Source organism: Denticeps clupeoides, chromosome 4 (genome assembly GCF_900700375.1).
Source record: "Denticeps clupeoides chromosome 4, fDenClu1.1, whole genome shotgun sequence".
NCBI lineage: Eukaryota > Metazoa > Chordata > Actinopteri > Clupeiformes > Denticipitidae > Denticeps > Denticeps clupeoides.
Window position 1 is genome coordinate 22,478,130 of NC_041710.1, and position 23,709 is coordinate 22,501,838.

General features: G+C 42.7%; 2 protein-coding genes across 9 annotated transcripts in view; both read left to right on the forward strand.

Annotated features, from left to right (window-relative positions):
- Positions 1-17,754, forward strand: part of htt (huntingtin) — a 32,346-nt gene extending 14,592 nt beyond the window's left edge. For 2 of the 7 annotated variants that reach the window (XM_028976922.1, XM_028976920.1), the window contains 43 exons: positions 114-265; positions 468-670; positions 2,449-2,575; positions 3,079-3,203; positions 3,336-3,446; positions 3,618-3,695; positions 3,945-4,168; positions 4,412-4,490; positions 4,726-4,887; positions 5,161-5,216; positions 5,488-5,636; positions 5,805-5,941; positions 6,032-6,148; positions 6,275-6,397; positions 6,481-6,731; positions 7,048-7,190; positions 7,600-7,807; positions 8,193-8,334; positions 8,548-8,727; positions 8,810-8,986; positions 9,112-9,188; positions 9,557-9,695; positions 9,814-9,936; positions 10,058-10,277; positions 10,506-10,651; positions 10,745-10,922; positions 11,051-11,140; positions 11,255-11,439; positions 11,544-11,670; positions 11,768-11,871; positions 12,073-12,227; positions 12,330-12,469; positions 12,561-12,643; positions 12,774-12,904; positions 13,149-13,281; positions 13,404-13,559; positions 13,655-13,845; positions 14,775-14,889; positions 15,023-15,254; positions 15,555-15,660; positions 15,798-15,960; positions 16,044-16,204; positions 16,570-17,754. In XM_028976922.1, the coding sequence (XP_028832755.1) occupies positions 114-265; positions 468-670; positions 2,449-2,575; positions 3,079-3,203; positions 3,336-3,446; positions 3,618-3,695; positions 3,945-4,168; positions 4,412-4,490; positions 4,726-4,887; positions 5,161-5,216; positions 5,488-5,636; positions 5,805-5,941; positions 6,032-6,148; positions 6,275-6,397; positions 6,481-6,731; positions 7,048-7,190; positions 7,600-7,807; positions 8,193-8,334; positions 8,548-8,727; positions 8,810-8,986; positions 9,112-9,188; positions 9,557-9,695; positions 9,814-9,936; positions 10,058-10,277; positions 10,506-10,651; positions 10,745-10,922; positions 11,051-11,140; positions 11,255-11,439; positions 11,544-11,670; positions 11,768-11,871; positions 12,073-12,227; positions 12,330-12,469; positions 12,561-12,643; positions 12,774-12,904; positions 13,149-13,281; positions 13,404-13,559; positions 13,655-13,845; positions 14,775-14,889; positions 15,023-15,254; positions 15,555-15,660; positions 15,798-15,960; positions 16,044-16,204; positions 16,570-16,783 (6,313 nt within the window). In that variant the 3' untranslated portion in view covers positions 16,784-17,754. Of the gene's footprint in view, positions 1-113; positions 266-467; positions 671-2,448; positions 2,576-3,078; positions 3,204-3,335; positions 3,447-3,617; positions 3,696-3,944; positions 4,169-4,411; positions 4,491-4,725; positions 4,888-5,160; positions 5,217-5,487; positions 5,637-5,804; positions 5,942-6,031; positions 6,149-6,274; positions 6,398-6,480; positions 6,732-7,047; positions 7,191-7,599; positions 7,808-8,192; positions 8,335-8,547; positions 8,728-8,809; positions 8,987-9,111; positions 9,189-9,556; positions 9,696-9,813; positions 9,937-10,057; positions 10,278-10,505; positions 10,652-10,744; positions 10,923-11,050; positions 11,141-11,254; positions 11,440-11,543; positions 11,671-11,767; positions 11,872-12,072; positions 12,235-12,329; positions 12,470-12,560; positions 12,644-12,773; positions 12,905-13,148; positions 13,282-13,403; positions 13,560-13,654; positions 13,846-14,774; positions 14,890-15,022; positions 15,255-15,554; positions 15,661-15,797; positions 15,961-16,043; positions 16,205-16,569 lie in introns of those variants that run through there. The other 5 variants (XM_028976923.1, XM_028976925.1, XM_028976921.1 and 2 more) reach the window with 4 other exon arrangements.
- A 5,206-nt stretch (positions 17,755-22,960) lies between these two features.
- rgs12b (regulator of G protein signaling 12b) overlaps positions 22,961-23,709 on the forward strand; it is a 40,554-nt gene continuing 39,805 nt past the window's right edge. For both annotated transcript variants that reach the window (XM_028976288.1, XM_028976289.1), the window contains exon 1: positions 22,961-23,064. The gene's annotated coding sequence lies outside the window, so the exon portion shown is untranslated. The remainder of the gene's footprint in view (positions 23,065-23,709) is intronic.

Genomic DNA, 23,709 nt, shown 5'->3' on the forward strand with positions numbered 1-23,709 from the left:
TTTTAAAAAATGTTGTTACCATTCAGTGTTTTTTTTTTTAAACACCAATTGCTACTATTATTTCTTAACATTGATCATCATTAGCATATAAATGGCAAATTTTTCCTCCATAGCCTGTCCCAGTCTGGCTCAGGGGAGGAGGGTCGGCGATCTCTCACAGTGGGCATGGCCAACATGGTCCTGTCACTGCTGTCCTCTGCCTGGTTTCCTCTGGACCTCTCTGCACATCAGGACGCCCTATTGCTCACCGCTAACCTTCTAGCAGGTACAGATAAAAATATAATATATAAATATAATACAACAAGGTTTTATTATCTGCAAAATTGTCTACTTTTTGGGACATGCCTTTATTACATATACCAAGCAGAAAAAAGAAAACCTCTCCTATTTGAACCACACTATTGGATGGATATTGTTTGCTATACCCTGGAGGTTTATTTCATACAATGACCAACATCTTCCTATAGCTGCTGCTCCAAAGTCTTTGAAGAGTCCCTGGGGCAGCGAGGAGGAAACTAATACACCCCCCAACAAACAGGAAGAGCCATGGCCAGCTCTTGGGGACCGCTCTCTTGTTGTAATGGTGGAGCAGCTCTTCTCTCATCTCCTCAAAATCCTTAACATCTGTGCCCATGTATTAGATGATACACCACCAGGTCCAGCGGTCAAGGTATTGTATAATGACAGACTCAGTCCAAAACAGCATTCAACCCAAAGCCTATGTACTTGTCAGACCATGTCTGAAGAAGGTGCCATATACAGGGAGTGCAGAATTATTAGGCAAATGAGTATTTTGTCCACATCATCCTCTTCATGCATGTTGTCTTACTCCAAGCTGTATAGGCTCGAAAGCCTACTACCAATTAAGTATATTAGGTGATGTGCATCTCTGTAATGAGAAGGGGTGTGGTCTAATGACATCAACACCCTATATCAGGTGTGCATAATTATTAGGCAACTTCCTTTCCTTTGGCAAAATGGGTCAAAAGAAGGACTTGACAGGCTCAGAAAAGTCAAAAATAGTGAGATATCTTGCAGAGGGATGCAGCACTCTAAAAAATGCAAAGCTTCTGAAGCGTGATCATCGAACAATCAAGCGTTTCATTCAAAATAGTCAACAGGGTCGCAAGAAGCGTGTGGAAAAACCAAGGCACAAAATAACTGCCCATGAACTGAGAAAAGTCAAGCGTGCAGCTGCCAAGATGCCACTTGCCACCAGTTTGGCCATATTTCAGAGCTGCAACATCACTGGAGTGCCCAAAAGCACAAGGTGTGCAATACTCAGAGACATGGCCAAGGTAAGAAAGGCTGAAAGAGGACCACCACTGAACAAGACACACAAGCTGAAATGTCAAGACTGGGCCAAGAAATATCTCAAGACTGATTTTTCTAAGGTTTTTGGACTGATGATGAGAGTGAGTCTTGATGGGCCAGATGGATGGGCCCGTGGCTGAATTGGTAAAGGGCAGAGAGCTCCAGTCTGACTCAGACGCCAGCAAGGTGGAGGTGGAGTACTGGTGAGCTTGTGGGGCCTTTTCGGGTTGAGGATGGAGTCAAGCTCAACTCCCAGTCCTACTGCCAGTTTCTGGTACAGGAAGAAGTCTGCATCCTTCAAGAAAAACATGATTTTCATGCAGGACAATGCTCCATCACACGCGTCCAAGTACTCCACAGCGTGGCTGGCAAGAAAGGGTATAAAAGAAGAAAAACTAATGACATGGCCTCCTTATTCACCTGATCTGAACCCAATTGAGAACCTGTGGTCCATCATCAAATGTGAGATTTACAAGGAGGGAAAACAGTACACCTCTCTGAACAGTGTCTGGGAGGCTGTGGTTGCTGCTGCACGCAATGTTGATGGTGAACAGATCAAAACACTGACAGAATCCATGGATGGCAGGCTTTTGAGTGTCCTTGCAAAGAAAGGTGGCTATATTGGTCGCTGATTTGTTTTGTTTTTGAATGTCAGAAATGTATATTTGTGAATGTGGAGATGTTATATTGGTTTCACTGGTAAAAATAAATAATTGAAATGGGTATATATTAGTTTTTTGTTAAGTTGCCTAATAATTATGCACAGTAATTGTCACCTGCACACACAGATATCCCCCTAAAATAGCTAAAAATAAAAACAAACTAAAAACTACTTCCAAAAACATTCAGCTTTGATATGAATGAGTTTTTTGGGTTCATTGAGAACATGGTTGTTCAATAATAAAATTATTCCTCAAAAATACAACTTGCCTAATAATTCTGCACTCCCTGTACATTTAAGAAGATGTATTTAATTCTGCTTATGAAAACAAGATGATTTTCTGTTTAAACTATGGAATCGACTGTTTTTTGTGCCCACAGTGTACATACTGCCATTCTACCTACGGTACTCTGTTGAGATGTATAACTTTGTTCTGTTCTGATTTATTTATTTTGTACTTCTTTTCTTCTAAGGCCTCCCTCCCTTCTTTGTCCAACACACCATCTCTCAGCCCCATACGGAGGAAGGGCAAAGAGAAGGAGCCGTCTGAGCCCAGTGCTACCCCCATGAGCCCAAAGAAGGGGGGAGAGACCAACACAGGTAGAGCTTTTTACCCAGACCAAAAATGTACCTGAACTGCCAACGTGCCACTGAGCAAAGAACCGTCGCCATACATTGCTCCCTGGGCGCCTTTCAGGGCTGCTCACCATGGGTGATGGGTTAAATGCAGAGGACACATTTCGTTGGCACAATGACAGTCACTTCACTTTCATGTATTTTCTGTAATTTAATTAATGCTGAAATTAATTACAGATAATTTCTCTAGTTTTCAGCTTGCACTCAGTCAAGTTCCATATTGAAGTAAATAAAAGTTTTTCCTTAAACTATGCATTGTTGTTTTCTTAAGCTTGGGATCTGAACAAAAACAGAACACTAATGGATGACCCTAAACTATTATTGTTTTAGTTTTGAAAAATGGTGGTCATCTTGTCATCCTGTATGGTAATATGTTTCTGAAATTGAATGCTTTATTGTTTTTTATATATAAAGTTTTTTTTATTCTGTATACTGTAATCTGTTATTGCCTACTTTCTTTTATACAGGCAGGCCTGCAGATAGCACAGGGACCACTCCAGTTAACAAGGCTACATCTTTGGGCAGCTTCTACCATCTTCCTCCATACTTAAAGCTTTATGATGTTCTGAAGGCCACTCACACCAATTATAGGGTGAGGTTCTTAAACACTTCAATTTTACATTTCTGGTTTACAATTACAGTATCTTCTGTTCTCTCTGTAAATAATAAACATGAATAATTGTCACACTGGCAATTACATGTTTTTTTTTTGTCTGTTGCCCAGGTAACGCTTGATCTTCATAATGCTAATGAAAAGTTTGGCAGCTTTCTGCGTTCTGCACTGGACGTTTTGTCACAGCTGCTGGAGCTGGCAACATTGCATGACATTGGAAAAGTAAGTCTGTATAACAGATACGGATTGGAAAATTACTGGTCATAACCATGTCATAATCTCTACCATACATTTACATTACATTTAAGGCATTTGGCAGACGCCCTTATCAAGAGCGACTTACGTGGCATAAAATCTCACTGCCTGTCTTTTTCATTTTCTTCACTTTCTTAGTGTGTGGAGGAGATTCTAGGCTACCTGAAGTCATGCTTCTCCAGAGAGTCAATGATGGCCACTGTATGCGTGCAGCAGGTGAGGCATGAACCTACTCATAAATTGCTTCAGTTCTTTACTGATTAGAAATCTATGTTATAAGATATTATAAGCAAGTCATAGGTTTGAATCGCTTCCGATGAAATGCTTTTTCCTGCTTCTACTACCATTTAGCATTGAATAATTGTACTGTAGATTATGAATACACGTTAATATGTTTAATGTACATTTTTGTTCCTCTAATGAAGATTTTATGTCTTTCTGAAACTTCTTTTATTTTATCTGCAGCTCCTGAAGACTCTGTTTGGTACAAACCTGGCTTCCCAGTATGAAGTCACAGCCACCCATCCATGCCGATCCCAGGGCAAGGCTCTGCGTCTGGGCTCCTCCAGCTTGCGGCCTGGCCTCTACCACTACTGTTTCATGGCCCCCTATACTCATTTCACACAGGCGCTGGCAGATGCCAGCCTCAGGAACATGGTGCAGGCTGAGCAGGAGCAGGATGCTTCAGGGTGAGGGCTACTGCGTGGACAGATATGTGATTTTTTTTTTTTTTTTTTTTTTTTAAATATTATAAATCTTTTTGTGTTTATTTATTCACATAGTTTCCGTAATCAGTGCCTTTTTAATAATATTTGTCGGTATTTATATCGCTTGCATCGCTATAACAATATGATCTCTATCAGAGACATTATAATGTTCACACAAACGTTTGACCTTTGTTTACTCATGCACTTTTGTCTGTTAACCACTAGATGGTTTGATGTCATGCAGAAGGTGTCCAGTCAGCTTAGGTCAAGCATTACCAATGTCACACGTCACAGAGGTGACAAGGTACTGTTGTTCTTCAGTCATATGTCCCTACTGCTCTGCCAGTATTTGACAGTTGAGTGCTGTTTTGTTTATAAATTGCATGAAACGTGATCTTTAAAGAAAGTTATAGTTATGAAATGTAGATCAATGCAGATTAAATGTAAACCATTTAGTTTCATATACAATTAACTGAATGGTTTCTATTGAATGGTAATGGTTGGATATTAATCTTAATATTTTTTATACATTGCTGTAGAATGCCATTCACAACCACATCCGCCTGTTTGAGCCGCTGGTGATCAAAGCATTGAAGCAGTACACCACCAGCACCTCTGTGGCCCTGCAGAGGCAGGTTCTAGATCTGTTGGCCCAGTTGGTGCAGCTCAGAGTCAACTACTGCCTTCTGGACTCTGACCAGGTGCGTCACCTGCTGCCACAACACATTCACACACGTTCACACATTCCTGCATCATCACTTGTTACATTCAGTGCCTTGGATGCAGTTGTGTACAGTAAACACTGTAAATATGGATCACACAGTAATCAAACATGGTAATTAAAACAAAGCTAAGGAACAGAAACATTTTGGGAGCTTTGTAAATGGGGGGTCTTTCCAGCTTACATGGGATACAGATCATTTCTTCTGATTCCTCTAATTTGATGAGACTCCTTGTTCTTTCTTGTGTTGCAGGTTTTTATCGGCTTTGTGCTGAAACAGTTTGAGTATATTGAGTTGGGCCAGTTCAGGTGAGGCGCTGTATGTGAGGTAGCCACACATCCACATGCACTCTTATCTGATCAGTCTATGAAGATTCTCAGTCATCCAGAAATTGGCAACTGGACTTCTTTCTTTAAAGTAGATTCGTTTCATTCTACATCCACAGAACTTTGTCAATCTGAACATTGTGAACATGATTGACAATGTTCTGTGGATGCAGAATGAAACGTATCAAGTCCAGTTGCCATGACTCAACTTTCAGATAATCTGATCAGAGGTTAAACATTGTTTCCTTTGCAGAGAATCTGAGGAGATTGTGCCGAACATCTTCTTTTTCCTGGTGCTGCTGTCGTACGAGCGTTACCACTCCAAACAGATAATCAGCATACCCCAAATTATCCAGCTGTGTGATGGCATTATGGCCAGTGGCAGGAAAGCTGTAACTCATGGTACGCTGGAACTTTTTCACATTTTCACATTCACATTCTACATGTCATACACATATAAGTTTAAATTTGAAGGATGGCTCACAATTTGTGTTTAATTTGGTGCTCGACTATCCAGAAATCCCTACTAAAAGTGCTTTATTTGTCTCTTGTCTTCCTGTCTCTTTCCAGCAATCCCGGCTCTTCAGCCCATTGTCCATGACCTGTTTGTCCTGAGGGGTACCAACAAAGCAGATGCAGGCAAAGAGTTGGAGACCCAGAAGGAGGTTGTGGTGTCCATGCTGCTTCGCCTCATACAGTACCATCAGGTAACAAATGGTGTGTGCGCATTTGTGTTTTGTTTTGTTTTGTTTTTTCTGTAGTGATCCAATCCGCCCTTTTTGTGGATATCTATGCAGGTGCTGGAGATGTTTATCCTGGTGCTGCAGCAGTGTCACAAAGAAAATGAGGATAAATGGAAGAGGCTCTCTAGACAGATTGCTGACATCATCTTACCCATGATTGGAAAACAACAGGTATGTTTTTATAGTGACCAATACAAGAATATCCAACCAAATATATGCTTTTTTTTTTTTTTGTACATTTTGGACTTTCACTCACAATATTCTTCTAATTTTGAATGTGTGATGCTTATGTGGCAGATGCATTTAGACTCCCATGAAGCTTTGGGTGTGTTAAACACACTTTTCGAGTCGGTGGCCCCCTCTTCGCTTCGTCCTGTGGATATGCTGCTTAAAAGTATGTTCGTCACTCCAGCCACCATGGTGAGTTTTCCTTCATCCCTCCCACAAGTTTTATATGTACAATTTCGGTTAAACGCTCGGTTAAATGTTCTGTTTTGGTCCAGGCGTCTGTGGGTACTGTGCAGCTGTGGGTGTCTGGGATTCTGGCTATTCTACGCGTCCTCATCTCCCAGTCCACAGAAGATATTGTCCTGTCTCGGGTGCAGGAGCTCTCCCTCTCCCCCTATCTACTGTCCTGTCCAGCCATCCACCGTCTCCACAGCGACGTGGCCTCCCAAGCTGCACCCCCACCAATTGTGTCTGATGAAAATGAAGGAGAACCTCTGCGTTTCCCTCCAGAAGAGACCTTTGCTAGGTGAGTCGACACATCACACGTTTATATTTATTAGTTTTTTTTCTGAATCTGAATTAGTGGTATATAATTTGTTAAGTAAATTTAAATGTAACTGTTTTTGAAAGGATAACGTGTCCATAGCAAAGGAACTGTAGCAGTAACTTTTTACAGCTAAATCAACATTTTTTAATTTTTTTTAAATCATAATTTTCAATGGATGCTGTCAGTACCCAGTGGGTACTGCTTGCCTGATCGTTTCTGCGTCTGCGATGGTGTGGCTGTTCGCAGACTCTAGGAAACTAATCTGACTGTCTCTTTGTCATGTTTTTCACCTCAGGTTTCTACTTCAACTGGTAGGTGTTCTTTTAGAGGACATCTCCACCAAGCAGGTGAAGGTAGACATGACTGAACAGCAACACACATTCTACTGCCAGCAGCTGGGCACACTGCTCATGTGCCTCATCCACATTTTTAAGTCTGGTGAGTTGAGGTCCCTTTCTCCTATTATGATCCCCTATTATTACATTTTTCTTAGTGGTTCCCCTAATACTATATCTGAAGTCCCTTTACGATTTTCAGCCTTGGTGCATATTTACATTCACTTTTAGCCAGTCCCACTATGAGATTTCCCCAGGATGTGCCATTTCGGTATGTGTAGCTTTAAACGCAAATGAGGAGGAGAGTGGCCTATAGAAGTGAGTGGGGATTTGCAGGAATGAAATTTCTGCCACCGCAGGACCACATATGAGCTAGGGGAACTCGTATTAATATTCAATAATCTCACAAAGTGAAAATTTCAACATAGGGGACCTTTAAACCGTCTATACATTTTCAATAAGGAGTTTCCTTCATTCCCTTCTGTTCCCTTTCGTTCCCTTCTGCCCCAAAGGAATGTTTCGGAGGATTACAGCAGCAGCCTCAAAACTGCTGAAGTCAGAAGGAGGGGAGGGCAGTTTCTATGCCTTGGAGGGGCTTAACACCATGGTGCAGAGGCTCATCACTACACACCCTTCGTTGGTGTTGCTCTGGTGCCAAGTGCTGCTCATTATCAACTACACCAACTATTCATGGTGGTCTGAGGTGCACCAAACACCCAGGTAACTGCACAGGGGACAAAATGATTCCGATTCTTTTTGGGAGTCACTAATCCTTAAATGATTTAGAACTAATCTTATTTCAATCACTAGTTGCCCTTTAATGTTTGAGTTATGATTAGTCAAGTTTTGCTATCACAAGTTTGTCTTACAAAGGAGATCAGTTTCAGTTTTTGATTCTGGGAGATTCAAGCCTGAAACTCCTAATTGGAGTATTTATTGGTATAATGCATTGGACATCAGTGGTATTTGCTGTTTTTTTCATCATTTTGGACAGATGATGTCATTCTTAACTAAACCAATGCGGTTTTTCTGAGAACACTGCGGTTGACCTGCTGTACCATGCACAAGTACACAAATTCACTTGTCATTTTTAACACCTGTACAGCAGGCACAGCCTGTCCTGCACCAAGCTTTTGAGTCCTCACCCTTCTGGGGAAGGAGATGATGACCAGCAAGAGAGCCGACAGGCAATGTGCAATAGGGAGATAGTTCGCCGGGGGGCGCTCATCCTCTTCTGTGACTATGTGGTAAGACATGGAACTTTACTCTCCATGTTATTCTGTTTCTATCTATCATATATATGTATCTGGGGGGATTATTGTTTTTTTTCCCCGTGTGTTCTTTATTGCTTGTGAAGAAGGATTGGTGGGGTATTTTTTTTGGGGGGGGGTATTTTTAGGCCCTGTAGGGTGTCATTTATTATGATGTATTGTTCGTAAAACTGTTCTTCTCCGTCTCAGTGTCAGAACTTGCATGACTCAGAGCACCTGACGTGGTTGACCGTGAATCACGTGCGCGATCTGATCAGCCTTTCCCATGAGCCTCCAGTGCAGGACTTCATCAGTGCCGTCCACCGCAACTCAGCCGCCAGTGGCCTTTTCATACAAGCCATTCAATCCCGCTGTGACAATCTTACTACTGTCAGTCGGATAATTCATTACTTACCCTATTCCACAGCTATGATCAGTGTAAAGATTACTGAAGTATTTGTCCCTGCTACAGCCCACCATGCTAAAGAAGACCCTGCAGTGTTTGGAGGGTATGCACCTGAGCCAGTCTGGAGCTCTGCTCATGCTCTATGTTGATAAGCTTCTCAACACACCATTCCGCGTGCTGGCACGCATGGTGGACACGCTGGCCTGCCGCCGGGTGGAGATGCTGCTGGCAGAAACATTGCAGGTCCAAATTCTTTTTCTGTTCAATTCTCAGGTTTTCTTATGGTGAACAACAGCCCCTCAATTTCTGAACTTTTAGCGAAGTGTTAGCGTTATTTTACTGTCCCATCCCTTCTCCTTCTGATACAGAACAGCATAGCGCAGCTGCCACTGGAGGAGCTGGACCGGATTCAGCAGTATCTCCAGAGCAGCGGGCTGGCCCAAAGGTGAACTCATTTGATCTTCTGCATGTGTGGGATGATGAGTGTACCTACGCTTTCTCCTCCATGAGCTACATATCATTTTTTTTTTGAGAACTGGATGGGTGGCAACTGTGATATGTGATTATGACTAATGAAAGTAGGAAAGTGAATTCATATCTTTTAGTCTCTTGATGCTCCAAAAAACTGCATAATGTGATTTTTATTTAATTTGATTTTGTACACTGCTGCAGAGTCCCCATTGTACTCTGTTTCAGGTTGCTTTATGTATAGCGTTATTATTTAATTTTTTCATTTCATTTCATGTTCATGGATTACTACAGAACTGTTACATTTAAGATTGAACCAGATCTTTTGTTTTTCTTCACTGACAGACATCAGAGGTTCTACTCCCTGCTGGACAGGTTCCGAGCCACTGTTGCTGAAGAGACTAGCAGCCCCGTCCCTCCTGCAACTTCACACCCCCTGGATGGAGACCCACCTCCTGCCCCTGAGAATGTAGAGGCCAACAAGGTCAGGCTAGGATGTTTTTTCCTCACTTAACAAAGGATTGTAATGAAAACAGCATTACTAAAATAAATCTATTTAAATTATTTTTGAAAATAAAAATTTGTCTTGTTTACATGTGTAGGATTGGTATATATCCTTGGTGAAGTCTCAGTGTTGTCTGAATGGTGAGGGAGCTCTATATGAAACCACTGATTTGCTGACTAAACTGCCCCAGTCAGACCTCAGTGCCATTATGAACAGCAAGGTAAAAAATATCATGTAGAGTTAGACATTGTTATTAATTTTTTTGACCCTTTTATTATACCCATTGACTCGTTTTCTGCAAAAGTTAGATGTTCCTGTCTTTCTCTGTCTACTCTTGGCAGGACTTTAACCTAGCGCTTCTTGCTCCCTGCCTGAGTGTTGGGGCACAGAGGCTGTCTCAGGGTCAAGGTGGGATCCTGTTTAACACTGCTCTCCAGGTTACCATGGAACGCTTGTCCATCATTACCCAGCTTCTGCCGACCCCCCACCACCCTTTCCTGCCGCCCTCTGACCCAGGGCAAGGCACAGAAGCCTACTGGGACAAATTGAATGAGGTCTACGGTGAGTATTCTGCATAAAATACTGACAAGTCTTTTGGTCATCAGTTAATCTTATACACCATTTTTTGTAAGAGAAATTTTGTATACTGTATGTATGAAATTATTATTGTTAATTTGTATCCCTTCTCAAAGTAATAAACCTTCGTTAACCATAAGGACTGACTGGAAAATGCTTTATTCTGGGCTGTTTTTATTCTGTAGAGTAAATTTTGTGTGTTATGTGTTACAGGTGACGTGACTTTATACCAGACAGTGCTGAGTGTGTGTGGTGCGCTGAGTCAGTACCTGCTGTCCCTGCCCAAACTTCCTTCCTCACTGCATGTTCCCTCAGAGAGGGAAAGCCTCATTGCCCGCTTCAGCACTATGGCTATGGAGGTCAGGACCACATTAGCTCATGTTGTGTAGACAAGAACCAAACAAGGAGTAAGCATCCATGACCGAGAGCTGTGGATGGTATGTCCTCCTCAGGTGCTTGTGTGGCGGGTGCTGCAGGATCTGGCTCCTCTGAGCGTATGTCTGCAGTCGGTCCTTTCCTGCGTTTGTCTGGCCCTGCATCAGAGTCACGTCTGGAGTCTGCTGGCTTCCCCTGCCTACCTCACTCAAGCCGTCTCCATCATCCACTGTGTACGGCTACTCATTCATGCAGGTGAGTGATTGATATAGCAATAGGTGTCATTTTCAACAATGTTTTTCACTTTGCCCATCAGTAACAAATCATTGATTATCAGTATCTGTTAGTGTGTCCATTGGGTTCAAATGAATTCATTTATGCAGTGGCTGTGGGACCTGGAGACCAGCTGCTCACACCTGAGAGGAAGAAGACGCACACGGACACTAAAGACCAAGTGGACTCAGCTAAAGATAGTGAGTTTCAAAACTATTTACTGGCTTTACTAGCAGCTACCTTCAACATTTAGCAAAATGTTGTCCCCTGTGGATCACTCGCTATCGCCACACAAATGCCGAATATTGTTTCAGATACATGTGAGCAGAGGGCATGTGAGGTGATGGTGGAGATGGTTGAGGCTCTGCAGTCAGTATTGTCTCTGGGTCACCCCAGAAACAGTCTTATCCCAGCATTCCTCACTCCCACCCTACGCAATGTCATCATCAGCCTTGCCAGGTTGCCGCTTGTCAACAGCTACACCCGTGTGCCACCATTGGTGAGTGTGGTTGCATGTTTCTGAAAGACCTTCATGAATTTAAACGATTGGTTTATGTGTACATTACATTTTTGCTATATATTTGTTTGTATAAATGTGTGCAGGTCTGGAAATTGGGCTGGTCCCCCAGACGTGGTGGTGAGTTTGGAACCGTACTACCTGAGATCCCTGTGGAGTTCCTGCAAGAGAAGGACGTCTTCAGGGAGTTTCTGTACCGCATCAACACATTAGGTGCCCTGCTGGCTATAACTGAGCTTAGATTGAACTCATTATTGATTAAACTAACCCTGTGCTAATAGGCCCAGCTTTGGGTTTTTGTATATATCAGGGTGGAGCAGTCGGACACAGTTTGAAGAAACATGGGCAACATTACTAGGGGTGCTGGTCACCCAACCAATCTCCATGGACCAGGAAGAGGAAAGCCAGCAGGAGGTACTGCCATAGGTCACTTGTAGTCAGACCCATGATCAGCATTTTAATTACAAATAAATTGTATAACCACGGGATGTTTTAGCTTGAGTTATTTAGCTGTAGTATTATAGACAGTTCCTCACCAGGGTCTATGCTATTCTGTATCTCTTTGTTTTCCAATGTATGGCAGATTTTGCAGATATGTGCATGGGTCTGTTTTAGGAGGATCTGGAGCGGACTCAGATTAACGTCCTGGCAGTGCAGGCCATAACCTCTCTGGTGCTCAGTGCTATGACACTCCCTGTAGCTGGAAACCCTGCGGTCAGCTGCCTGGAGCAGCAGCCACGCAACAAGAGCCTCAAAGCGTTGGACACAAGGTATTGTGTACGTTTTATTTTATTAATTTTTTTTAAGGTAGACAAAAGATGAAAATGTTATGATCTTTTAGATTTTCACAAGCATGTTGTGTTTTGTTGCAGGTTTGGCAAAAAGCTAAGTGTGATCCGGGGGACGGTGGAGCGAGAAATCCAGGCCATGGTGTCCAAAAGAGACAACATAGCTACACATTTCCCATACCAGGCCTGGGACCCTGTTCCTTCCCTTACTTCTTCATCCACTGGTAATGCTAATGCTGAACTCTATCCTTTGAGATTACAGTGATGGCTATTCAGGGATTTTAAGTAGAATATCTTTGGTTGTTTTCTTGTAAGGTACTCTAATCAGCCACGAGAAACTGCTTCTTCAGATCAATACTGAGAGAGAAATGGGCAACATGGATTATAAACTGGGCCAGGTACAGTAGTAAAGTCAATGTTTGTCTGCATCATTAGTAAAGTCCTGTTGGTTTTTGTAATAACTGGTTAGTATTCATACGTGCATTTTCATTACTATGTACACTGCATTCTCAATCTCCTCTTTGAAAGGTATCTATTCATTCTGTGTGGCTCGGAAACAACATCACTCCACTAAGAGAGGAAGAGTGGGGTGAAGATGAGGAGGATGAGATAGATGCTCCACCCCCAGCTTCACCTCCAATTTCTCCTATAAACTCAAGGTTGACTACACTGAGTGTTCTCTTCTCTTCCATAAACAAATACCTGTTACATAATTTCCATACTCATACAACCATAGCAGCAGGGTTTGAATATAATGGAACACATGATACTCAGTGGTAGGCTAGTGGGTAAGGAAGAATAAGAATCATTTCACATGTAGCTGCAACATATGAATTCAGTTATTGTAATGATGAACAGACATAATTACATTTGCAAAGTTAGACCTCTTATCCCCCCCAATAGGAAACATCGTGCTGGGGTGGACATCCACTCTTGCTCCCAGTTCCTCTTGGAGCTCTACAGCCAGTGGATCCTCCCTGGCAGCCCCAGCAGCCGAAAGACTCCAGTTATCCTCATTAGTGAAGTGGTGCGATCGGTGAGTGTTGGACGTGGGTTGAATTTGCGTCATTGCACTATATCTCCATGAAGTGTGTCTGGAGTGAAGCTCTGAAGTAGTCTCACTATTGAAATCTCATTCTCTCTTTCTCTCATCTGCAGCTGCTGGCGGTGTCGGACCTTTTCACAGAAAGAAATCAGTTTGACATGATGTTCTCCACCCTGATGGAGCTACAGAGGGTACACCCTCCCGAGGATGAGATTCTGAACCAGTATCTGGTGCCAGCCATCTGTAAAGCAGCTGCTGTTCTGGGCATGGTGTGTGTATAGTAACCAGACAACACACTGTATTCACAGTATAGGTAATTAAGCCAGTGTGTAACTCTTGTTTTCTTGCATGTGTGTGACTCAAGGATAAGGCTACAGCAGAGCCTGTTTGCCGTCTGTTGGAGACAACCCTGCGCAGCACGCACCTGCCCAGCCGTATAGGGGCTCTGCATGGAGTCCTGTACGTACTGGAGTGTGACCTGCTGGATGACACTGCCAGACAACTCATTCCCATAGTCAGCGAATACCTGCTGTCTAATCTCCGAGCGGTTGCATAGTGAGTAGCATGCATGTTGATCTTGTGACTGAGAACATATGTAGTGGTAGTAGCCTAGTGGGTAACACACTCGCCTATGAACCAGAAGACCCGGTTCAAATCCCACTTACTACAGTTGTGTCCCTGAGCAAGACCCTTAACCCTGTAACTACTGATTGTAAGTCGCTCTGGATAAGGGCGTCTGATAAATGCTGTAAATGTAAATATATGAACTAAAGCACAAATTTACATTGCCTTTTTTCTGTTGAGACACATAGTCATGTTCTGAGATTATTTATGTCATGTTAGCACATTCTCTCTCGCTCTCACTCACTTATTATAACAGACAGCTCATTAGCACTAAACTAACACCTCTCAGCCTCAACCCTTTCATATAAGGGAATAGGAAATGAGAGGAGAGGTCAGCTGTCAGCTGGTGATGAAAGCCTACCTGCTGGCCATGGCTGCTGTAAGAGCCTGAGCTAATGCCAGCGCTCTCTCACTCATGCAGAGACCATCTAAATAAGACTATCCAAACCCCTTCGTTCAGAGACACACCCATGCTCATCTAAGGGGTTGTCCTTGAAGGTTACCCTCTGACTGAGATCTGAGGAGGCCAGTATTAAATGGCAAATTAGGCTGTCGCTTTCTTTTTTGATTGTTTTATGTTACTTTTCTCACCTACTACAACCTTTCTTTCTTACCTGACATTTACTGTATTAAGAGTTTGCAGTATAGTGTTACATGCCAGTTGTTTAATTTCAGATCAGTGGAATTTGTTAAAGGCTGAATGACATGACATTTGGAAATCAAACCTGTGACTGAATGGTCAAGTAGTTCACAAGCGAGTGTTTTATCGACTTTACCCGGCACCTGTAGATGCACAACTTCCTTCTTAAACAAAGTTAGGTCTTGTAAGTCAAGAACTTGACTTACTAATTGTGTGGCAGCTGCGTGAACCTACATAACCAGCAACATGTGTTGGTGATGTGTGCTGTGGCCTTCTACATGATGGAGAACTATCCTCTGGATGTGGGCTCGGAGTTCAACAATGTCATCATCCAGGTGAGTAGTTCTTTTTATTGTGTAAGAGTTAATTGTGAATAAAATTCAACTTTCTTCTCTTTTCTTGTATAATTATAATACAACAATATGAAATAAACAAATTGGAAATATATTAAATTGTTTCCCTATGCAGCTGTGTGGGGTCATGCTGTCAGCCAGTGAGGAGGCAACTCCCTCAGTGATCTACCACTGCGTGCTGCGTGGTCTGGAGCGGCTGCTGTTGTCGGAACAGCTGTCCCGCCTGGACGCGGAGACGCTGGTGAAGCTGAGTGTGGAGCGAGTGAACATGCCCAGCCCACACCGCGCCATGGCCGCCCTGGGCCTCATGCTCACCTGCATGTACACAGGTGACCCGGCAGATGCAGGCAGGCTACGTTTCAGCAAGAATTTTTATTACTAACAGCGACCCATGGCCAGCCACCTCCATAGCTAACTCCATAATGGCAGCACTACTCCAATGCTGGAGCGTGCTGGTATAACTAACGCTAAGGCTAACCGTGTTCTGTGTACTGAATGTACACAGACATGCTAATTATTATCTGCAGTAGATGAATATAAATTTTGAATCTGTTGCTAGATGAAAACAGTGTAATGAGAAAGCAGGGCTATATGTCCATTCCACTGAGAGTTAACAAAATAATTTAATATTTGATTATTTATTTCAGGAAAGGAGAACGCAGTTCCTGGGCGTCCAGCTGAGGGCGACCCCAACGCACCAGACAGTGAGACAGTCATTGTTGCCATGGAGCGTGTTTCTGTGCTTTTTGACAGGTACACAGAGGAAACCCTCAACAGAATTTGTAGCTATGCAATATAACTGTGGTAGAGTAACAAAATGTCTGACACAACTTTAAATGGAAAATAGCTGAACAACTCTACAACTTATTCAACTGCTCTTTCTTTTTAAGGATCCGTAAGGGTTTCCCATGTGAAGCTCGAGTGGTGGCAAGGATATTGCCGCAGTTTCTAGATGACTTCTTCCCACCACAGGATGTTATGAACAAAGTCATAGGGGAGTTCCTGTCCAATCAGCAACCTTACCCACAGTTTATGGCAACTGTGGTATACAAGGTATTTCACGGAATTCTTTTACAGGAAACATTTATTTCCCAAATTCAAGAGTATAATTAAAAGCCATGTCCTCATCAAAATAGGTGTTCCAGACATTGCATGCAACAGGCCAGTCTTCCATGGTGCGTGACTGGGTGCTGCTGTCCCTCTCCAACTTCACTCAGCGCACTCCTGTTGCTATGGCAATGTGGAGCCTGTCCTGCTTCTTTGTCAGTGCCTCCACCAGCCAGTGGATTTCTGCCCTGTATCCTTTTCATCTGTACATTTGCATACTCTCACACATAAACTCACAGTGATCAATGTGTAAAACCATGTAAAAAAAGTTCTATAATAATAATTAGAAAGTGTTTGTCTATACCTTTGGAAGCATATTTTTATGAGACATATAGAGTTTTTTCTTTTGAAGTATCGCATGTTTACACAGATCAGTCACATCAGAGCCACATGGCAATGAATCAGTAACACTGCAACTCATTTTCTTGGCAAAGAGATGGAAACGTTATCGGAAGAAGGCAAGCTGACTGAAGCAGTGTGACCTGAAGTCCAGTGTTTTGCTGTTACATTACATTACCCTCTCTCATAGTTTGCTCTCCTTGACCTCTCTCTCAGCCTACCCCATGTTATCAGCCGTATGGGAAAGTCTGACGTGGTAGACGTTAGCCTTTTCTGCTTGGTTGCAATGGATTTCTACCGTCACCAGATTGATGAAGAGTTGGACCGCCGCGCTTTCCAGTCTGTCTTTGAGATGGTGGCCTCACCTGGTAGTCCATACTACCAGCTCCTGTGTTGTCTGAAAAGCATCCACCAGGACACCTCACTGTAAACAGTGCACCTGATAGTCCGTATGCACTAATGCACAAAGAGAGGCAAAGCTATGAGGCTGCAATTGGACTCCAGTGATTACATTCAAAATGGTCTGTGATAATCTGAGGTGCCCACCCTCAAAGCTCCCTAGAATGTTGTGGGATAGCTGTTTTACATCATTACAGTAGTGTGATGTTACTGCAATAAACAGGTAGTTATGCTGACCAGTAGTCCAAAACTCTCTAATCTCAATCAGCAAATCCCAAATCAGATGAAATATGGAAATATTCAGACAAATATGGACATCCTTAAGCAGTAGGACATCAACAGTCCTCTGATTACCTGCAGAATTTTCTAGGTAGGTTTGTTGGTTGATGGTTTCACACAAACACTAACATGTGGACTCATTCTGACACACAAAGACTTTTCTCCAAGCCTGACCTGTTCTCTGTCTCTACTTTCCACCCACTATTAAAACTGGCACTCCTCTTTACAAAGGAGGAAAGAGTTTGAATTGTGTGCTTTTAACTGCTTACTCATTCCTTGAGAATAGTTCCTTTTGCACGAATGCTGCATTGCTCTGTTTGTCCTCCAGCGCTTGAACACTGAACCAGAAACTGAATTTGTGTGTACGCTCTGCCCTTAATGGAGGAAATGCTTGAAACATTATGTTATTAACAACAGAAAGAACCACCCAGAGGCTGTATATTTAAATGACATGTTCAATATTTGTATTTTTCTGTGCTGTTTTGTTACTGAAAGTGTAGAGATATAATATAAGTGCAAGGGTCTTCCTTTTTTGGTTTGTTTTAATGAGAGGTGGGGTGGGGTCGTAGTACATTATCAAATTAAACCTCTCGCGATGACAGGAAAGGCCATACAAATGATCATGAAAGAACCTTTTTACAATTTGGAAGGTTCAGTAATAGCCATAAATAAATATATATGTTTTAACGATTGTATCGCCAAACATGGGCGTCTTTAATTTACTTGATCACTTCCTTTCTGTTTTTTTTTTTTTTTTTTTTTTTTTTTTTTTTTTTTTTTTTTTATTGACTGGATTGAAGAGTACATTGTAAATCCCATGAAATGACTGGAACATTTGCTTTTTAATGTTATGTAAATTGTAAAGATAAATGCATATAAAACATCAAAGATGTGCATGAAACCTGTGTTCAGAAGAAGCAGGGAGGGAGCGAATGTATAGAAAAGTAGTTTCTGAATGTGATCCTGTCCTCTCCTTGCACAAGCGTTCGTCGTGAATGCTGAAGGCTCACTAGTTTTCCTTAAGACCTGTGTTGCGCCTATTCTTTGCTGTGTCTTTAATCAACAGGACCCTGATTGGGGATTGTCTGTGAACTACTGAATCTATTAAGGCATCAATAAATTCCCTTTCAGCACCCCTTTCATTAATGTGATCACTGTAAATACACAAGACCATAGTCAGTGATCGTTGTTTTGTGTGTAGCCCATAGCATGCTCACATCTGTCTCTTGAAATTTGGAAATTGGAAATTTCTAAGCTCTTTTGGCGCAATCTAGGAGCATCCAGTTGGGGTACAATTGCAAAACATTCACGGTAACTACTAACATAAAATTGACTTCTGTTGCTGGAAAGGCTAGAATTAATGTACTTTTCAGACTTTCAAAACATTTTATATATCCACCACAAAGTTTCAGTCTGTAAACCATATGCTTATTAATAGAAAATGTTTATTTGTGTCCCATTGAAAGTTATGTGATCAAATTGTGAGCAGTGCAGCAACTACTCAGTTGCTATGGAAAATAGTTATTGGGAAATCAAATTGATCGGAAAACATAAAGCGTATGGCCCATAGCTGCCATTAAACAACTTCTTAATTATTCTACAATTCTATTTCTTTAAAATTAGCTGATGTTGACCCTGGTCTGTTGGTGTAATGAGCTTTACTTATAAATCCGCAATCGGGAGGGGTTGTGCAGGTTTGGGAGAGAATCTGTTCTTTGGTGGATCATGCATTTATCACAACTCAGGTCGAAGACTTTTTTTTTTTTTTTTTTGCTTTTCTTTTTCTCCACCACAAGGGTTCAGTTTGTTTACCGTTAACCTTTTGTTGTGCATTTTCTTTGGTATTCGTAATGGGGTAAGGATGTAGGTCTTGACCCATGACCCCGGCTTTCACACTGCTTTGGTGTTAAGTCAGAGATCTGTAACTGCCACAGAAGTGTGAGATAAAAAAAAATGCATAAGGGGGCTATGATGGTGTAAACACAGATTAGGCCAAGACTATCCGGGCTCTGTTCACTTGTAATGGAAAGATAAAATCTGCTCCTAGATCAGCGATTAAGGACGCAAGCTGCCAGCACTGGAGCTGCCTTTAGAAAGATCTTGCATTTCCATGTTCATATTTACCTCAACAAGCACTGCATAGACAAAATAAAAAGTGTAATTAATGGCTTATTTTAACAATGTGAAATTACTGGAAAGGATATATAATGTAGAAATAATTAATAAAATATTTCAAATGTATGTTTTTGTTTTATTATTTGTTTTGTTTTTTTATTTCATCCTTTAATTACTTGTCCCATTTTAATTCTGATTTGCAATGGGTGTGGTTTTTGTTTGGGTGGGGAGGGGGGTTGTTTGGGCTGTGTGCTTAATCCTCTCACATGCTCAGACTCTTAAATGTCTTGGCAGATAACAGGGGAATTTAGGGACTCCTTTAAAAGCTATTTGGCTGTCGAGAAGAGGGGTTGTTTGCCACAGGATTTTTCTTTTTTGCCAAATCTTAGCTTAAAAGTATAGTAGACTATTATAGGTATATATTTAAGCCCTTTTCATAAAACCAACAGCCTATATTTTGTACTGTCTGTATAGGTGGATGTATTTTATTGGCAGACACATGGATATTGATTTGCTGTGTCTCTGTAAGACCTTGATGACCTTGCTCTTTAGTTGAGTCCTGTGGTCAGTAAATCTTGCCTGTCTGGATGAAGACATGTCTGGTTTGCAGATTTAGAGTCATGTTGAACAAAAGTATTTTATGGGAATGCCATACAATTGCTGTATACAATCATTACAGTAACGGCTACAGTAAATGGTTTTGGAAAATTCTCTTAGGGTAACTGATTAAAAAAAAACATAATCAATTACTGAGCAACCACACCAACCAGCCTGAATATAATAAAATGTTTGGTAGACATGAACACACAAGTCACAATGATATAGAGCATCTGGAAAGTATTCACAGTGCATCGCTTTTTCCACATTTTGTTCTTTTCAGTCATTCCAATTGATTCAATTCTAAATCCATGTTCAAAACCACCAGAACTCTTCCTAGAGCTGGCCGGCCATCTAAATTGAGCCATTAGGGGAGAAGGTCCTTAGTCATCGAGATGACTAAGAACCGGATGGTCACTCTATCAGTGCTCCAGAAGTCCTCTGTTGACAGAGGAGAACATTCTACATCCATATCTGCAGAAATCCACCAATCAGGCCTGTATGGTAGAGGCCACCACATTTGTGTAGAAGTGTTCAGTGTCATGTCTCAATGACTTCCGTACATTTGCACTTACACCCATCATGATGAAGTGCTTCAAAAGGCTGGTCATGAAACATATGAAGATCCTGCCACCCTGGACCCACTGCAAATTTCCTATCATGTGAACAGCTGCACGGAGGATGCCATCGCCACCACACCTCCCTCTACAACTGGATCTTGGACTTCTTCAGATCCAGCTCCAACCACATCATCAAGTTTGCCGATGACACGACCGTGGTGGGTCTCATCAGCAAGAATGTTTCAGGTGCAGAGAGGAGGTGCAACAACTGACAGACTGATCAACAAAGGTCAACAATCTGTTTCTGAGCATGGATGAAACAAAACATATTAGTGGTGACTTCAGAAAAAGCTTTTCTATTTCCTGTGGAGGCTGAGGAAAGCCTATATCCCACCACCCATCCTCACTACCTTCTATAGATTGACTATTGAGAGCATTCTGACTAGCTGCATCACTGTCTGGTTTGAGTACTGCACCGCATTGGACCATAAGACCCTACAACAGATAGTGAGGACAGCTGAGAAGATCATCAGAGTCTCTCTTCCCTCCAGGACTCTAGACACCCCTCACATGCACTCTTCACCCTCCTACCATCCAGAAAAAGGCAACAGCTTCAACCCACACCTGAACACTCAGGTGCTTTCCACTGCAAACTGACAAACACACAGTCTACATCATATGTTCAGAAGATCTCTCTATTACATTTCTATTACAGCAGCAATTGCACATTGTTATGACTTACCTTTATGACTTGTCTCACTGGTTTTTAGCGCTGTCTCTATAGCGCTGTTATTCTGTTATTCTTGCACTGCTTCAAATTCTAATTTTATTCGTCACATACATAGTCATACACGGTATGATATGCAGTGAAATGCTTTGGTGACTGCTACAGACCACAGTATTGCAAATATTGCAAGTATACATGCTTGTCTTGCACTGCCTGTGTCCCATGTTTGCACTTTATGTTGCCGGTTTGTAGATGTCGCACACTTGCACTGTATGTCGGTATGTAACTTTGTTTAAATGTTAGATGTAGCACTAGGTTTCGAGGAAACGTTGTTTCATTTCACTATGCACAGTCTAACATGTATGTAGCTGAAATGACAATAAAGCTCAACTTGACCTTGAACTAGAGTGGCCAGAAGGAAGCCACTACTTGGTAAAAGGCACATGGCAGCCCACCTGGAGTTTGCAAAAGGGACCTGAAGGACTCTCAGACCATGAGAAACAAAATTCTCTGGTCTGATGAGACAAATATTGAACACTTTTGGTGTGAATGCCAGGTGTCACATTTGGTGGAAACCAAGCACCGCTCATCACCAGGCGAATACCATCCCTACAGTGAAGCTGTGGGGATGTTTTTCAGCTGCAGGAACAGGGAGACTATTAATTTTATTTGTCACATACATAGTCATACACGGTATGATATGCTTTTTGAAATGCTTTTTGTGACTTCTACAGACCACAGTATTGCAAATGTATACAATGTATACAATGAAAACCAATATGCAAACATAACCAAATATTACACTTTTACGTCTTTAATATAAAATATGTGTAACTGGTAGGGTGAAGGTGTGCAAATTAGTGAAAGACAATGTTTAAAAAAACAACAAAAAAAGAGCAGTAAAGTAAGAAGTGCAAAGATTTTGTGCAAAGAGTCCAGAGTGATTGAAGGTGAAAGTGCTGGGGTTCTATGTACTGTTGTTGTTGAGAGCTCGGACAGCCTGTGGGAAGAAGCTCCTCCTCATTCTCTCTGTGTTGGACTTCAGGTAGCAAAAGTGATTCCCTGATCGAGAGAGAGAAGAGTCCATTGTTGGGGTGGCTGAGGTCCTTCACTATCTTGTAAACTCACAATTTATGTCGTATCCACAACATAAAGTTTTGGGTTTAATGATACACAAATGAAAGAGGGACAGTTCCCCCCCGGAGCAACTCAGGGTTAAGTGTCTTGCTCAGGGACACAATGGTAGTAAGTGGGATTTGAACCTGGATCTTTTGGTTCATAGGCGAGTGTGTTACCCACTAGGCTACTACCATCCCAAACAATAACCAAAGTCCTGAGATTGGGTCCGAGCTCTCAAATAAAGATATATATAATTACAATAAAGATCTGAGAAAAACAAATCGACAAACTACAAGCAAATATAAACTTAAAAGGGGACATAAGTGACTTTTCCAACAAGGCTTTGAACTGGTCTCCATCTTCTTTCAAAGATATGAGTCTTCAACTTCATCACCTCATCTGAGGACTCTTCATTTAACCCCCAGCCTTGATCCTCAACTCCATGCTCATTACATTAGGCCCACCCTGCCTTCTGCTTAAAGGTGTACAGTTACAGACTGTATCCCATCTGCCACCCAGCACCGCACTCATAGGAGCTTTTTAATGTCTGCTGGGCTGAGGCCAGCAAACTACAGCAAACCCGCCTGTCATCTCCATTTGCTGAATTGTCCAGCTGCATAGTTTGAGCAACCTGTGTGTTTTTCAACTGTTTTACTGTATGCTAGACAAAAGGGGGGAAAAACGATCTAATTAAAAAAAACTACTCCGGGTTCTGGGATGCACACGTCTGAGGTGGTTAAATAAAAGAAATCCACCCATGTGCTCGCCCGCTCGCACGCACGCACGCACGCGCGCGCGCGCGCGCGCGCACCTCCTGTCCCCGCGCGGGCCGCGCGCGCCGCTTTTCTTTTGTTCGGCGCCGGACGCGACCTGGAGAAGACGGGATGGGGGCCGGCGGCGCGCCGACGCCAACCCGTAAGGCGACAACTCGGGCGGAACGCGACAGAAACAACGTCTCGCGTGTTTACGGACGCGCGTACGCGACACTGGAAGCTAGCTTTGCTAACAAGATGCGAGTTTCTTTTGTGCGCGAACGTCGAGTGGCGGCGCAGAACTTTTAGTGTTTCGTGTCTGGACGTGACGTAAGTAAAGTAAAGTAAATACGTTGCATTGGCTTCGACGTCAACCTGAACGCTTCTTTTCCCCCCCCCCCCCCCCCCCCCCCCCCCCCCCCCCCCCACACACACATTTATTCAGTCTGTCAAAACTTTATTACGAGCCTTGTGCCTAGTGTTATCCCGCCCGCAGCTATGACAACTCCTGCCGTCCCGTTACTCGCTGGCCAGCTGCTCCCCCGCCGCTCCCGCTCCGCGCTGCTTCCGTGCGCGACGCACTCGCGCCGCTGCGACGACGCCGTGCGCACACCGCGACGCCACGTTTGCCCTGTGTGGTGCGACGTTGACATGGGGTTTAAACACCTGTGGAATATCGCGCTGGTTTTACTGTACTTCGGCGGCCTCAATCTAACTTGTTGCCGTGCCGAGCGCTGGACACGAGATGATTGACAGCCTCTGTAGCCAATGAGACGCGCTGTTAACGGTGGGGTGCCATGGTTACTGA